Source organism: Carlito syrichta, unplaced genomic scaffold, assembly GCF_000164805.1.
Source record: "Carlito syrichta isolate Samal-C Ts95f unplaced genomic scaffold, Tarsius_syrichta-2.0.1 Scaffold308119, whole genome shotgun sequence".
Taxonomy (NCBI): Eukaryota; Metazoa; Chordata; class Mammalia; order Primates; family Tarsiidae; genus Carlito; species Carlito syrichta.
In genome coordinates, this window is record NW_007252215.1 from 1,125,769 (window position 1) to 1,142,324 (window position 16,556).

The 16,556-nt window shown below is 51.7% G+C and overlaps 1 protein-coding gene across 1 annotated transcript in view; it reads left to right on the plus strand.

The window, feature by feature from the left end:
* The window catches only part of CMIP (c-Maf inducing protein), a 245,072-nt gene that overhangs the window by 176,591 nt on the left and 51,925 nt on the right, over positions 1–16,556 (plus strand). Inside the window, exon 5 of the mRNA XM_021716030.1 lies at positions 12,443–12,604. Coding sequence (XP_021571705.1) covers positions 12,443–12,604 — 162 coding nt within the window. The remainder of the gene's footprint in view (positions 1–12,442; positions 12,605–16,556) is intronic.

The window sequence follows — 16,556 nt, forward strand, 5'->3', positions numbered from 1 at the left end:
AGTGCCAGCTGTGGCCCAGAGCGGTTACCCTTTCCCTGTATGTTGTGCTCTCGAATTTGCAGAATGAGGGTGACACCCACTGACCCCTAGTACACGTCTGGACCACTTGGAGATTTTAAATATTGTGTGTGTGTGTGTGTGTGTGTGTGTGTGTGTGTGAAAACAGGCATGTTCTAATTTAACATTTTAACCATTTTTTAGGTGCACAATTCAGTGGCTTTAAGTACATCTCATTGTTGTGCCACTGTCACCACCATCATCTCCAGAACTGTCTCATCTTTCCAAACGGAAACCCTGTCTCTACTTTTTTTTTCCAAGTCAAGGTCTCACTGTCACTCAGGCTGGAGTGAAGTGGCGCAATCATGGCTCACCACAGTCTCAACCTCCCGGACTCAATCCTCTTGCCTCAGCCTCCCGATTAGCTGGGACTAAGGTGCATACCACTGTGGCTGGCTAATTTTTTGATTTTCTGTAGAGACAAGGTCTTGCTATGTTGCCCAAGCTGGTCTCAAACTCCTGGGCTCAAGCAATCCTCCTGCCTCAGCTCCCAAAGTTCTGGGACGACAGGTGTGAGCTCTGTGCCCAGCCTCTGTCTCTTTAAACATCAACTCCCCATCATCCCCTCCTCCAGCCTCTGGCAGCCACCCTTCTACTTTGTCTGTATGATTTGACTACTCTGGGGACCTCATATGAGTGGGTCATGCCAGATTCGTCCTTTCATGACTGGCTTATTTCCCTTAGCACAGTGCTCTCAAGGCCCAAGCATGTAGTGTGTGTGAGAATTTTCTTCCTTTTTAAGTCTGGATAATACTCCATTGTGCAGATAGACTACATTTCAGGTATTCATTTATCTACTGATGGCCGTGGGCTGCTTCTACCTTTTGGCTATTGTAACACTGCTGTGAACATGGGTGTTCAGATACACTGTTAAGTATACCTGGTGCCTGGGTCCTAGCCACCCCCAACCCCAGTCTGATGGGACTGACCTGGGGTTGGACTCTGTTATAGGAATTTTGAGCCCCAAAGTAGTTATAACATGTCCCAGGATTGAGAATGCTGATGGGACGCTTGGGGTGAGTGTTAGCACAATGCCCGGCATACAGGAAGCCCTGGGGTATTGGCCAATGCACAGCCCTTGTGAAGGGAAAGCTCTGTACCTGAGTCCTCCCCTATGACTCCTCTTTGCCTAGGGCCCTGTGGCAGCCCCACACTGACTTCCCTGCCTGAATTCTCCTGGAATTTTCCCTTGTAGCCTCCTGGGTCCCCGGGGGACTCCTTCTGACATCACTGCTGATACAGGTGGCTAGGGCTGCAGGCATCCTGGGCCAACCTTTCCTGGGGCAGCACAGGGCCAGGAGCTTATGCCATCAGGTGATAGGCTGGGGCAGGCCTGAGGGAGGGTAAGCACCAGTGTATCTGTTCCCCATAGAAGCAAGAAGGGGCAGGATATTGGGTTGCCCCTGAGAGAGAAACCCCAACAGATTCCAAGCCCAGCTGTTACCTTCCTGACCCACAGTCCCCTCTGCCCACTCATGAAATGAGAGGGCTAGAAGGGTCAACTGGACCCTCTAGAGCAGGACAGCCAAGCGACAGGGAGCAGCCTTCCCAGGGTCAACGCCCATGCCACTTACCAGCTGTGGGAGTTTCCCACAGCTGCTGGGACAAATCGCTATGGACTGGGTGGCTTAAAACAGCAGAGGTTTGTTCTCACACAGTTCTGGCCCAGAAGTCCAAAATCAAGGTGTCAGCAGGACCATGCTTCTTCTGAGACTCGGAAAGGTTCTTTTCCTTGCTCTGTTCAGCCTCTGGAGGCTTCCGACAATCCTCAATGCTGCATGGCTTGGAGACACCTCACTCCAGTCTCTGCCTCCAAATGCAGCACTCCCTCCTATGCATGTATGTGTCTGTGTCCAGGTGACCTTTTTATAAGGACATTAGTCATTGATCTTAGGGCCCACCCTAATCCAGTATAACCTCATCTTAATTCAATGATATCTGCAAAGACACCATTTCCAAAGGTCACACCTGCAGTCCCAGGGGTTAGGACTCGGTCATATCTTTTGGGAAGACACAGCTGAGCTCACAACACCAGCTGTGTGACCTGTGCAAGGTAGTAATCCCCCCACAGCCACCTCCATAAGGTGTCCACCTCATGGGGAAGGGGGATGAGGCTTGCGGGTGAGGACATTGCCACCTAAAGGGTTCAGGAACCGCTGTCTTACCCGGAAGCTGCTTAATGCAGACTCTCAGCGACCCTCCCCCACCCCCCAGCTCTACAGAACTGGAGTCTGCATTGAGGCCGGCCCCCCAGGTAACTCCTATGCACATTTGTGCTTGAGAAGAACAGGTGGGAAGGAGGGTTGGTGCAGGGCCTGCTGCAGCGTAGAACTTCACACACACCAGCATCACACACATCCTTTCTGTTCCCTGCCTGCTCCGCCTTTTACAAATACCAAAAGCACCTTCTCCACACCCTGAATGGCTCCAAGTCATCGTGTGGGACGTTGAAGGAACAAGTGAGGTGCAATCCCTGCCCCTAAAGAGCTCGTAGCTCAGGGAGGAAAATGGCCATATGGAACATTTTAGATGCCTTGACCGGCATCCACACCGGCCTGAACGCCAGGTTGGATGTGGTCCCCCACTGGGAGCCTGATACAGGCCAGCTCAGCTCCTCGCCAGCCAGACGCGTGGTTACCCGAGCAACCAGCCGTGCCGCAGAGAAGGTGGATCAGGACACCTGCCCAAGCTCCTGCTGTTTCCTTGGGAGCAGTAATGACCGCGGGAGGCCATGCTGGTGGGCACTCGGGGCTGCGTGCCCTGGCTGTCTCCCCTCTTGCAAAAAAATTGTCCATCTCCCCAGGAGCCGGCGTTGCAGGCAACTGCCCACAGGCGCCCAGCTGTAGCCCGCCTGTAGCTACCACTGGGCAGCCAAGGAGGCCAGCTTAAAGGCAACAGCAGCATCGATCAAGACCCAGAAAGCACTCAGGACTACCTCTCACAGTGGCTTGATGGTCAGGCGCTCGGGGTCCAGAGCCAGGCCAGGGTCCTGGTTCTGCCTGGCTCTTACCAGCTGTGTGACTTAACCCTTCTTAGCCTCCATTTTCTCATCTGTAAAATGGAGCTACTTATACTTCTCACTTCACTGAGTAGTTGGAAGGATTTAAAATGTTATTTTATACTAAGCACTTATTAGCACTTATTAAAAGCCTGGCCTGTGGACAGCCTTCCAAAAGTGATGACAATTATGCTCATCTGTCACTTGCCACAACCCAGTATGCACAGTGGTTGTTCTGGAACATGTCAGCCCTTGATATGTGGTGGCCATTATTGCTGTAATTAGTAGCTTTGTTAGAGTGGATTGTGCCATGTGTTGCCTTCCAGCTAGGCTGGGGAGTGGGCAAGGACTAAGCCCGTCTCATTTTTGTATGGCTTCCTCCACCTTCTGCCCCTCCCTAGAGCCAACACCCCACTCAGAGTAGGTGCCCTGACACCCATTCTAAAAAACATGAGTCCTGGCCAAGTGTGGTGGCTTAAACCAGTAATCCCAGCACTTTGGGAGGCTGAGGTAAGAGGATTGCCTGAGCCCAGGAGTTCAAGAATAGCCTGGGCAACTTGGTGAAACCTCATCTCTACGATAAATCAAAAAATTAACCCGGCATGGTAGCACGTACCTGTAGTTCTGGCTACTTGGAAGGTTGAGGCAAAAGGATCGCCTGAGCCCAACAGGTCAATGCTGGACTGGCTGTGGGCATGCCACTGCACTCCAGCCTGGGCGACAGACTGAGACTCCAACTCAAAAAAAAAACAAAACCACGAGTCCCTGAAGGATAATCATTGGTTAATTCATCTGTCAATTAGTTAGACCAGCAGGTAACAAAGTTCAGTAATTGTCTGGGTACATTGGGGTCCCATAAAGACCCATTAAACCCTGTGGCAGAACTTAAACTGATTCAGTGCAGTTGAGGCACCGGGACAGAACAGACAGACAGGCAAAAACGCAGTGTTGTATGTGCATAGCGGCACTCTTCACAATAGCCAAAGGTGGAAGCCACCTGAATGTCCATCAGCAGATTGACAGATGAGTAAATTGCAGCATATCTATACAATGGAATATTAGTTGTGAAAAAGAATTAAGTATGGACACACAGCACACCACGGATGAGTCTTGAGAGCTTGTTACAAAAGGCCACGTACCATATGATTCCATTTATATGAAATGTTCATAATAGGTAAATCCATGGAGGCACAAAGCAGACTGGTGGCTGCCAGGGGCCGGGCAGGAGACATGGGGAGTGATTGTTAATGGGTTCAGGCTTTCCTTTAAGTGATGTAAGGTTTTGGAACCGGGTAGAGGTGATGGTTGCATGGCATCGTGAATGTCCTGGATATCTCTGAATTGTTCACTTTAAAATGGTTAATGATTAATCTTCTAGTATGTGAATTTTACCTCAGTAAAAGAACTATGTATGTATGTATATGGGAGGACACCCCCAATAACCAGAATTTATTTATACAAAATTGTGTATTCTTATGTTTAAACTTCCATCACCTTCACAGTACGCTTCATTTGATGCAAGACACTTATCGAGATGCTTTTTCCCATGCTCAAAATTTTTTAACTTGTCCATTTTGATGCCTTTTAGTGCTTTTGCTATTTTTTGTTTCACCTCTTCCACATCAGCAAAATGTTTCCCTTTGAGAACTTTTTTCATCAGGGAAACAAAAAATGTCACTTGGGGTGAGATCTTGTGATTAGGGAGGGTGGGGCACGGGGGTCATGCTGGTTTTGGCCAAAAATTGCTGAACACTCAGCGTGGTGTGGGCAGGGGCACTTAGAAATCACCCATGATGAAATGTGCAAGTGCTTTGAAAGAATCTCAAAAAAAAAAATTCACTAAAGCAGAACACAGCTTCACAACAATGCTAGGTACACTGATGCTGGTGGCTCCTAGAATAGTTTCTTAGCAGGGGACCCGCCTTCCAAGAGATGATTTGGGGTTTTTTGGGGTCCTCCTCATATATAGCAATGACAGCCGCCTGGTCATTTGCAGGGCTTGGTTCTCAGACCAGGGAGATATACCTTCCCCACCAAACCTGGGGCAAGGGAAGAATCCCAGTTGGAGGGAAAAAAACATATTCAATCTAATCCCAGAAGACCATTGGCCCCAAACTCCTGACCTATAACAAAAGCAAACATACATTTACAATGTTTCTCTAGAAATGAAATCTCAGGGTATCCTTTTCAAGTTAAGTTATATATCCTCTAGTTATTTTATACCCCCAATTAGATTCATGACACTGTCCAGTCATCCTGGGTGCTGGTTCACATGTGTTTTACTGGTGCACAGGTCACTGGGGCAGTGCTATCCCTTTCCCTGGGAAACTGGCCAAAGCCCTGAGCTTGATTTTGTGGCTTGGATTGTGTGGGCTAGCAGATAGCAGGACTAAGGTCTGGGGGTCTCTGTGGAGAGACCCTGAGGGGAACTGAGAGCTTATGAACTGTTCTTAGGTTGATAGTAAAGACTCAGGGGCCGAAAGGACAGTTTGGGGTGATACGTGAGACAGTCATGAGGCCTACACTATATCTGAAGGCAAAATGGCGGTCTTAGATGCTCAGAGGATTGAAAGGAAGCTATCATGGAGGACTAAAGAGGTCAAAAGTGCCCCCCAAGTGTCCAGGGCTCCCCGAAGCTGAGATGGTGAATTATCCCCTGCATACTTCAGCATCCGCAGCCATGGCAAGCCTTGGACCAGGGAAGCCAGAAGATAACCAACAAGATGCTCCCTGGGTAGGGAGCTCCTTGGTAGATCTTGGACAAAACATTCAAGGTGGGGCCCAGTGAGAAGGAGGCTTGGCACCGGACCCCCGTGGGAGGAGGTAGGCGGGGCCTGTCTCCCTTGTGCTGAGCACAGAGTCTACACACATGCAGACCCTCGGCAGTGATGGGAGAGCAAGTGAGCTTGCTGCTGGGCTGTGGGGGCATGGTGACAGCAACACCAGGACTTTAGGACTGCAGCGCCTAAGAGTGTTCTCTATCTGCGCCTTCTGTGGTGTCCATGTGTGGCTACTGAGTAACTGCAGCATCACCGGTGCAGCCGAAATGCTGGCTTTTCCATTGTATTTCATTCTGATTAAGCTCAGCATCAGCGGCACCCCAGGCTCGTAGCATTTAGACCAGCTCTCCAGGACCTGCACTGGAAAGAAGTTACAGAGCCGATCAGCTCCTCCCTGGCTCATGTTTCTCGTGAGTCCTCCTCCCCCTGCGGCTCCACGGCGCCGGCACCCTCCCTGCATGACAGGTGGGAGAGGCTGCAGCAAACAGCAGAGGAACAGCCCCATCCAGGCGTGGCGTGCTTCCAGTACCTTCTGAGTCACGCCTCTCCCAGCAAGGGGTGCATCCCTGCTGACAGCTCGTTGTGGAGGAGCCATAGGCTCCATGCTCCCAGGCCTGAAAGCCCAGCGGCGTCTGTGCTTGCCTTTGCCACGGTAGCAGTTACCAGAGAGATGGCGGGTGTTGCCCAGGTAACGTCCCCTCCCTGACAAGCAGAGAGGGTGACACGATGGAGTGGCTGGCTCTGCCAGACGGGAATCGGGAGGCTCTGCCTGCCAGCTCTGCTTGCTGATAGCTGGAGGGGCTCAGGTACAGACGAGTGAGCCCTCCTGAGTCCTGCCTCTCTGGACCACGCACTTGCAGGACTCGGTAGGTGATGGAAATCGGAGTTGCTATTCAGCCGGGAACTGTGCCAGTGTTCCGTATATTTTATTTCATGGAATCGTCCTAGCAAGCATTTGGCAGTAGTTATTCTTAATCCTGCTTTGCAGATGAGGAAACTAAGGTGCAAGTAATAGACTGTAAGTTTGTGAGCACCTGGGCCTGTCTGCTTTACTCACCATGGGTATCCTTAGTACTTAGTGTTTTGGCACATCATAATAAATGGTTCTCAGTAATCTTTGATGACTGGATGGAAGGATGGATAGACGTTTGAGTGGGTGGTAGATGCATGGATGGTAGGTGGTGGTAGGTAGGTGGATGGATGCATGGATGGGTGGATGGTAGACGGGCAAATGAATGGATGGATGGGTGAGTGGGTGGATGGATGGGTAGGTGGATGGAAGAGTGGATGGATGGGTGAGTGGATGGGTGAGTGGATGGATGGATAAAGTGGATGGTTGGATAGGTGGGTGCGTGGGTAGATGATGGATAAGTGGATAGATAGATGGGTGGGTGGATAAATGGATGGATGGGTGGGTGGGTGGATGGGTGAGCAGATGGGAGGGTGGGTGGATGAGTGGACTGGGTGGATGATGGTTAAGTGCATGGATGGATAGAGGGGTGGATGATGGATGAAGGAGAGCTTAGATCTGAGCTGAAGTCTGCTTGCAAGGCCTTTACCCTTCACCACTGAACTGTACTGCCTCTCCCTCCCTAGGATGGCATTTTGAAAAAACAGCTTAATTGAGATATAATTTACATACTATGAAATTCACCCGTTTTGCGTGTACGATTCAGTGACTTTAGTAAGTATATAGAGTTATACAGCCATCACCACAATCCAGTTACAGAACATTCCCATCATCCCAAAAGCTGCCTGTGTGTGTGTTTATGGTCTAATCCCTGTTGCCACACCCCGGCCCCAAGCAGTGACCATTCCACTTTCTGTCTCTATACATTTGCTTTTTCTGGACATTTCATGTGAGAGGACTCATACAGTATGTCTTCTGTGTCTGGCTTCTTTCACTTAACATGATGGTTATGTGGTTCATCCATATGGTAGCCTGCAAAAATAGTTCAATCCCGTTGGTTGCCGAATAGCATTCTGCTCTTTGGCTCTGCCATGTCCCCTTTGTCTGCTCATCAGTTGATGAGTTTGAGTTGCTTCCAGTGTGGGGCTTTTATGAATAATGCTGCTATGGACACTCATGTGCGTGTCTTTGTGGGAGTATGTTTTCCTTTCTCTTGGGTAGACTCCTAGGAACAGAATTGTTGGGTCATATGATAGATTTATGTTTAACATTTTAAGAAACTTCAAGACTGCCTTCCAGTGTGGCTGTACCAGCTTAGCTTCCCACCATTGCTGCACAAGGGTCCCGGTTGCTCCGCGTCTTTGTCGACACTTGGCGTTGTTGGTCTTTTCTATTGCAGCCATCCTAGTGGACAGGAAGGGGTGGCTATCTATGGTTTTAACTTGCATTTCCCTGGTGGTAAATAATGTTGAGTGCCTTGCGTGCTTACTCCTCAACTGGGGTTTGGATTTTAAAGCCAGGGCTTGGGAAACTTTTTCCTACCAAGGGCCAGACAGTAGGTATTTGGGATTGTGTGGACCACATTCAACTTCTGTCACACATTCTGTGTTTATCTTCCTTCTCAACTCTTAAAACCCATGAGACCATTCTTGATTTCATCACATAAGTTTAGGCAGGGGACTGGGTTTGCCCCATGTGCTGTCATTTGCCAACCATGCTTCAAGGCAGTGGCTTTCTATGTGACACTAGGCCTTGTGCCCTGCCATGAGATGGTTCCCAGGCCCTGTCTACCCCCTGCCTTAAAGCTCATGGGGTCCACACTAGACAAACCACCAGGCCACCCACCCCACATGGCAAAGTGGGCTTAGATGGAGGACCATGTTCCAAAGCTGAGGGCGGGTCTCCAGGGAGCCTGGATTCAGGGTTCCAGAGGCATTCTTGTCCCAGCCCCACCATGATTCATCGCCCGATGAGCTTGTCAGAGTTCCTGGGACAAAACATGCTAATGTGTCACCTGAGGTGGAACTGGGCCCTCTTGACCCTAGGCAGGCCTCTCCCTCGCTGTGGCTGCCTCTTTTGGGAACAGGGGCTGACCTGCACCCCATACCTGTGACACCACAGCCCCACCTCCCCACTGCTTCCACCAGCCCCTCCCATGGCTTCCCCACCTGGCCTCCATTCTCACAGCCTTGTGGCTAGTTGCTGCTCTCATCCTAGGCCCCAAAGCGTGCTGGACACCTTCTTCAGCATCTCTTGGCAAAGCTGGTTTTTTGCTCCTCCCAACTGTGTGACTCTCGCCCATGTGATAGAAAGAGCTTTGGACTTGATCGGAGCCAGTTCTGACTCCTGAAATGTTCCTCTCTAGCTGTTGGATTCTAGGCAAGTCGTTCCACCTCTCGGCCATGACAGGCTCACGTGTGACCAGAGGATGCTGACATGCCTGTAGCAAAAGTGCGCCTGCTCACCTGTTCTCTTGGCACTGGTCAGTAGCCCTAGGTGCTCACCGTGAACACCCATGGTCCTGCCTGGCCACGTGGTTTCTTCTGGCTCTGAGAGCTCTTTGGCCTGGGCATAGAGTGGTCAGAAGTGCTGGAGAGTTGGGGAAGTTGGTGGACAAATGCCTGACTTCCTGCTGCTAGGTGGGTCAATTCTGAGGCGTGACCTGCACTGTCTCCTAGGGTGCCTGGCCTGATTGAGCACCTGCTGCCCACATTATAGTGCTGAACGATGCCCCATTTCCTGTCTTCTCTTCCCCATCTCACTTTCCCACTGGTGTTCCCTTAATCCCATCTTAGAACAGTAAACCATTTGCACTCAGGTCTACTGCAGTGGGGATTAACCTATGACAAGGCCCCAGCTCATGGGTTATTTGAGGATTGAGTGAGATCAAGCTCATAGGAGCCAGCACAGTGCCTTGGCATGTAGTATGTGCTCATTAAATGTTAGTCCTTGTTACATCCACTGGACCTTTTGGTTTCGAATGCAGCCCTGTGGACTGTCTCCCATGGACACCTCTGAAGTAAGGACCCAGACCCTCATGGAAAAGCTGTAGCCCTTTCTGCTCTAAGGAGGGCGACTGTTGGTGGGTGCTGAGGCTGAGTGTCCTGGTGCCAGTGGCTCATCTTGAAGCTACATCAGTGTGGGTGTTGCCCAGTGGGCCCCGCCCCTGCATCTTGAGTGATGTGTGTGTAGAGAACAGGAGATTGTACTCATGGCCACCCACTGCACGGGCTGGTTGCATTTTGCAGAGTTAAAATGAGAGTTGTCTGGAATGATGTTCACCAGATATTAATGGTGGCTATTTCTGGGCTGTGGGATTTTTGAGGCCTTTTTAAATTTATCTTCCTCTTTGTGATTTTCAGTATGGTTTAAATATTTTACAATGAGCATGCCTCATCTTTACCAAAAGAATGAAGTCATTATTCTTTCAAAAGTAAATAAGTTGCAGCTGGTCAGAAGCGAGTGCTCTCAGGGCTTAGACCACATCACATCTAGAATCGACCATGGAAAAGTCATGGGTGTGGGTCACTGTGGTTTTCTTTGGAGCTTAATGTATGGTGATTTTTTTTGGTGATTGTTTCATGGTCTTTTAAAAATTAAGCAGCTCTCTGGGTGTAGACTACAACCACAGACTCCAGGGCTGAAAGGAGAGTCCGTCCCATATGATGGACGGGTTCCTGCCCTGCACACTGTGTTTTGCACAGTGGCTGTGTGGCCCAGGCAGTGCCGCCTGCATACAGTGTTGGACAGGGTAACCTCCACTGATGGTAACTAGGGAGGAGGCTGGTTACAGTCCAGAGAACCCTCGGTGGACCCGGCGCGTGTTGTCGTTAGAGTAAAGGAGCTCATCAGATAGTCATCGTCACCTTCAAACTCCATCACCCAACACTCCCCAACAGGCCTCCTAGGATCTCCCTGACAGAACTTGTCATGCGTTCGCTCCAGGCCTCCTAGGATCCGAAATGAGCAAAAGTGAGAGCTTCCGGCTGCTTCCCTACACTGCCCGAAACACGCTGGACTGCCCTTGCCTCCTCTGCCCTCTAAGAAGTGCCAGACCCTTTCTAATGCTTGGTGTGAAATGGGCGAATGGGCAAAGAGCAGTGAGACCAGGGAGCCAGGAGGCAGGCAGGGGGATGAAAAAACAGAAGGAAGAAGGCAGGAGAGAGGAGAGGGGAGATTCTGCGAGAAAGGTCCGGGTGATGAGGGAAGGGAAGCCCTTTGGTGTGAGTTCACAGGGCCACTGCCCGCGGGACGGGGTGATGAGGGAGTTGGGGGCGCCAGAAAAGCATGGGGTGTGAGAGGAGGAAGCAGGGATGCTGCCGGTGTTGCTGGGACCCCTCCCATCCCTTTAGGTTTTTCAAGAGAGAGATGAAACGTCAGAGCTCCCTTTCCTTAGCATTGGCTGTTCTGTTTGGATTGTGCTTCTGAATGCAGCTCCATGCAGGGTGGACCATGTGGGTCCCTAATTTGATGAGGGTCATACATTGAAAGAAAGCTGCAGGTATTTTCATGCCTGATTTGGGAAAAGGAACCTGCTGCTCAGTAGGCGAAGTCTTTATAGGAAGAACCAGGCCGTCTGACTCCAAATTCTGCCTCCAGTCCCCCCCGGTTGCCTCCCTCCCTCACACGGCTAACCACCGAATGTGATGGGGACTGTGTCCCCCCAGAATGTCCTTTAGAGCCCTGGATCAGAGGCCATTTCATAATCCTTAACTCAGGAACGAGGTGGCCTGGGAGACCCTGGCAGCCTGCAGGCTCCTATTCGAGCCCGGTGGTCAGTGGGAGTTCCTCCCCTTCCTCCCCCTCCTTCCCTCGTTTTGACTTTGACTCAGAGATTGTGACATGTCACCCCAGCTGGCTGCTGGCGTGATGACACTAAAATTAGGCTCTCCCCAAGGAGCAGAGAGCACTTACCGAAGGAGTTCATCCAGTTAGAGAGAGAGTCTCCCAGGCAAGCCCTGCTGCAGCAGGCAGCTGCGGAGACGCAGGCGGGAGGGAGTGTTTGGCCCGGACCTCTGCCTTCCTCGGGCCTCTGTTTCCATGATGTCAGAGAGGTGGAACTAATGCTGCCTCAAATCCAGGGAGGCAGCAATCCCTGCCCCAGTCCCTCTCTGGCTTCGGACCCGGCGCCCAAGCAAAGGTGAGAACGCATCTGTCTTCCTGGCCAGGTGGCTGCCGGGCCACACTGGGTTTCCTGGGGACCTTTTGGGCTCAGTCCTCACCGGGCTGGAGTTGAATTTGAATTTCCGACCCTGGTCCTGTCTGTCACGCTCCCTGGCCGAACACCACTTGCCAAGGGACCTCTTAGCATTGGCATAAGCAGTGTGGTACCTTCAGCTCAGAGCCCCCTCTGAGCCACGAGCATTTCTCCCTCTGCACTCGAGCACTTGGGGACAGAGTATGGCAGGAGACAGGATCTGAAAGAGAAGTCTCTATTTCTCCTTCTTGAGTCATTAGAAACTGTGGGAAATGACTCTTCTAGCGTCAGGAGGCCTGGCTGTTCGCAGATACCCCCATGGTGTTGGACAAGACTCTTCCTCTCTTTGGATGTCCGGTTCCTTATGACGGGGGAGCGGGCCCAATCGACAGTTTCTCAGGGCCTTCTCCCCGCAGTACGTCTGGTGCTTTGATCATCTCGCCTCTTCCGCCCTCTTTTTGTCAGTAACGTGTTCATATCTCTTGGTCTCTCCCAACCAGAAAAAGATTTACAAATACAAGAAAGTGCTGAGTAACCCGAGCCGCTGGGAAGTTGTCTTGAAAGAGATCCGGACCCTGGTGGACATGGCCCTGACATCCCCCCTGCAGGACGACTCCATCAACCAGGCCCCACTGGAAATCGTCTCGAAACTGCTCTCAGAGGTAACATGCTTGCCCAGCTTGATCCAGCTCCTCCCTTTTAAGCCACTGGCCTTGATTTCCACTGAGCACCAACCCCTCATTGAGCAGAACTGCATTCGGGTTAGTGATGTCTCTCTGTTGTTCAAGGTGGTGAGCAGCTTCCCACCCCGTGGCCGAGGCCTATGAGAGGGAGACTTGCCCCAGCTGAGCCATCTGGGGATTATCGCAGGCTTCAAGGAGGGGGTGCTGCCCCTGTGGCGAGCAGTGCTGGTCATCCCAGCCCCATCTCCGTCTTCCCCTGGCACTGGCTGGCATCAGCGCTGTGGGTTCTGGGTGATACAGCATCCTGCCCTAGTCACCCCACACGGCCCACTAATATGCTTTTTAAACTTGCACATGGTTTTAAGAATTAGGAGATTCACAGCAAAATGGGAATTTCCAGGTTCTCTTTAAAAACAATCAAAATCAAGGCCACATGTGGTAGCTCACATCTGTCATCCCAGCATTTTGAGAGTCTGAGGCAGGAGGATCGTTTGAACTCAGGAGTTTGAGAACAGCCTGGGCAATATAGCAAGAACCTGTCTCTACAAAAAAAATTTTTTTTAATTGCCAAGCGTCGTGGTGCATACCTGTCGTCCCAGCTAGTCGGGAAGCTGAGGTGGAAGGATCACCTGAGCCCAGAAGGTTGAGACTGTGGTGAGCCCTGATCCTGCCACTGCACTCCAACCTGGGCAACAGAGTGAGAACCAATTAAAAAGTAAAAATAAAATCAAGTGTCAGTTGGAGAATGGCGCTACCTGGTACTATCCGCTGGCCGGGCCTACACCGTCTGCTTTGCTGGCGGCTCTGCACACTGAGTGTGTGCCATGTGCCAGGCTCTTCTGGACATTGGTGCAAAGACAAGCCCCCGCCCTCCTGGAGCTTGTGTTCTCGAGGGGCGCCGGGGGTGAGCAGTGAGACTTGGTCAGGGGTCAGCCCGTGGCGGTCAAGTGAGATGAGCTTCGGAAACACACTCTGTTTTCTCTGTTCCAGGTGCGATTCTTGGTGCTTTACAAATATTAATAATACTTCTCTCGTTTATTTGCTCGCCTGGCCCTGCAGGGACACTGGAGTTGATAATTCCTGATTTTAGCTGTGGCCCCAGAGTAATGCTTCTGTCCCCTCCCCTGAGAGTGGTCCCTCGACCCTGGTCGTGCCACTCCAGTCCCCACACGAGTACCCTGCTTCCTGGAGCACTGCCTTCATGCTGCAGCCCACGCTGGTGGCTGCCCATCGTTCCAGGAACCTGGTACAGGCCCTCCAAGTCTGCTGTGTGGAGAGGGTCCCTCGCCCTAGGAGGAGGTGAGGCGAGAGGTGGAAAGTGACAGTCTCAGGCAGAGGGACAGAGATCGTATCCTCTGGGGGGATCAGCATCACTCCACAGAAGAGTAAAAACGCAGAGATGAGTCACGGTCAAAGTCTGGAATTCCAAGGCCAGGTGCCAGGGGCCCCACCTCGCGTGTGGACTCACACCTGGAGAAGGGAAGAAAGCTTCCCTGAGTAAGCCAGGCAGGTACCAGGTGCCACACATGTGCCTTCCTGATAGGTGGGCCTTTCTGTCTTTACCTTGCAGTCGAGGAAACAGGCCCTGCGATACCGAGTGACCTGCCCGACTCCCATGACGAGTCTGTGGTGAGGCTGGACCTTCTGCCTTAGGGCTGCTGAACTGTTTGATTTGCAGACGGAGCAGCCCACCCCTGTAGCCCACTGGGCTCCGCTGCCGTCATGCCCTCCTTAGATCAGGATGGTGCCAGGAGCAGCAGACGTGTCCCGTTGCCAGCCTCTCAGATAAGTTTCAGGGGGCCACATGCCTGCTGGCCTTTGCATCCCTTCCTAGGCTTTAGAGCAAGGAATCTCAAAGTCAGCAGACCCCCTAAGCACTAAGATGAAGGGATAAGGACATTTTAGAAGGCTGGGAGCAGTGGCTCACCCCTGTAGTCCCAGAACTTTGGGAGGTCAAGGCAGGAGAATCACTTAAGGATCAGCCCGGACAACATGGTGAGACCCCATCTCTACAAAATTTTTTAAATAGCCGAGTGTGGCAGTGGCACCTTGTGGTCCTACCTACTCCAGAGGCTGAGGCAGGAGCACCACTTGAGCCCAGAAATTCAAAACTGTGGTGAGCTATGATTATACCACTACACTCTAGCCTAGGCCACAAAGTGAGACCCTGTTTAGAAGGAAAAAAAAAACATTTAAAGAGAGAAAATGGGAAAAGTTCCCATTTGCTTTACACCTGCTGTGTGTCAGGCAAGGGGTCAGTGATACCCATTGTATTGCTAACAGCTGGCATTTGATGAGGGACAGGTACTCCAGCCCAGGCACCTGACCCAGCATCCATCTGCATAAGGCTTAATGCCTCTCCGAGTGGCACTAATGTTTTCTTGAGCACATATTCTACAGTGGTCACTTTGACAGATCCTTAGACCTGCCATATTTCTCCCAAGGACCCTGCACAGAAAGCATTAAAATGCACAGAGGAGGCCGGGTACAGTGACTCACACCTGTAATCCCAGCACTTTGGGAGGCCAAGGCAGGAGGATTGCTCAAGCACAGGAGTTAGAGACCAGCCAAGGCAACATAGCAAGACGTTGTCTCTACAAAATAAAAAAAATTAGCCAGGTGTGGTGGTGTGCTCCTGTAGTCCCAGCTACTCAGGAGGCTGAGGTGGAAGGATCACCTGAGCCCACGAGGTTGAGGCTGCAGTGAACGATGATTGTGTCACTGCACTCCAGCCTAAGTGACAAAGTGAGATCCCAATTCTCAATCTCTCTCTCTCTCTCTCACACACACACACACACACACACACACACACACGTACACACACAGGAGGAAGCCGAAGCACCAAGGGGTCCAGTATCTTGCACAGAGTCTCTCGGAAAAGTGGTGGGCCGGGACCCACGCCCAGTTCACCAGGTTGCAAAACTTAGGCTCCTGCATGTAGATATGCGGTAAACCTGGGCTGGCAGGAACCTCTCGGTGAGTGTGTAGCTGTATATAGGTGAAGCGTGTGTCCTGTGGAGTCAGAAAGACCTGATCCTGCCCTCTGTGGCTGAGTGGCCTTGGTCAAGTTGCTAGGTCTCTTTGTGCCCAGCCACTATGTGTAAATCAGGGCTGAGGTGAGTACCCACTCCCTAGAATGGGGGGTGGAATGCTGTCGTACACACAGAGTGCCTGGCACCATGCCTGGCATGCAGGGGGCTCCGGTAAATGGCCACGTGTTCATGGTCATAGGCCATGGTTATGATCTGGACCCCATAAGCACCCTCAGCCATTGTCTAGAGGGGATGACTGGGTCTTCCGACCATCTCACCCTCTTTTATTTCAAACCGATGGGGCTCGGTTCTTTCTCTGTTCTCTGCATGCGAGTGTTTCCAAGGCTTCCTTGGAGAGGTTCCAGACCTACCAGAAGATGGAAGGATCTGGAGGGAGGGGGAGAGGGGTCACCATGGAGGGGGCGGTTGAGGTGGCAGCATAGCTCTGAGAAAGAACTGCCCATGCACCAGCAGTGCCACACCAGGCTCTCCACCCTCCCAGCCTTTGTTGAGCTGAGGGTGTGGAGTGGTCACTTCACTTGAGAGTCAAATGTTCCCGCTAATGCCAGGGCTTAGAGAACACTCTCCACCTGGCATGGAAAATGGCCCTACAAGGGTCAAGTCTCCCTGCAGGACACATGGGCCGCCCGTGCCTGGGACAAAGAATGTGGCATTCCTGGTCACCATAGACTTTCTGGAAAGGTGCACGGATGGGGAGAAGGGTAAGTGGTCCCTGTGGAGCGGCCTAGGCAGCCTGAACTCCTGAACCCGCCCCCCTGGAGGGGGCGAGTGCTGGAGCCCAGGGTTGGAAATACAGGCTTTGGGGTCAGGACAGACATGGGCTCACACCCCACTCCCACTGTGCCCTGCACTGTACCTATCAGGCTCAGGTCACTCCC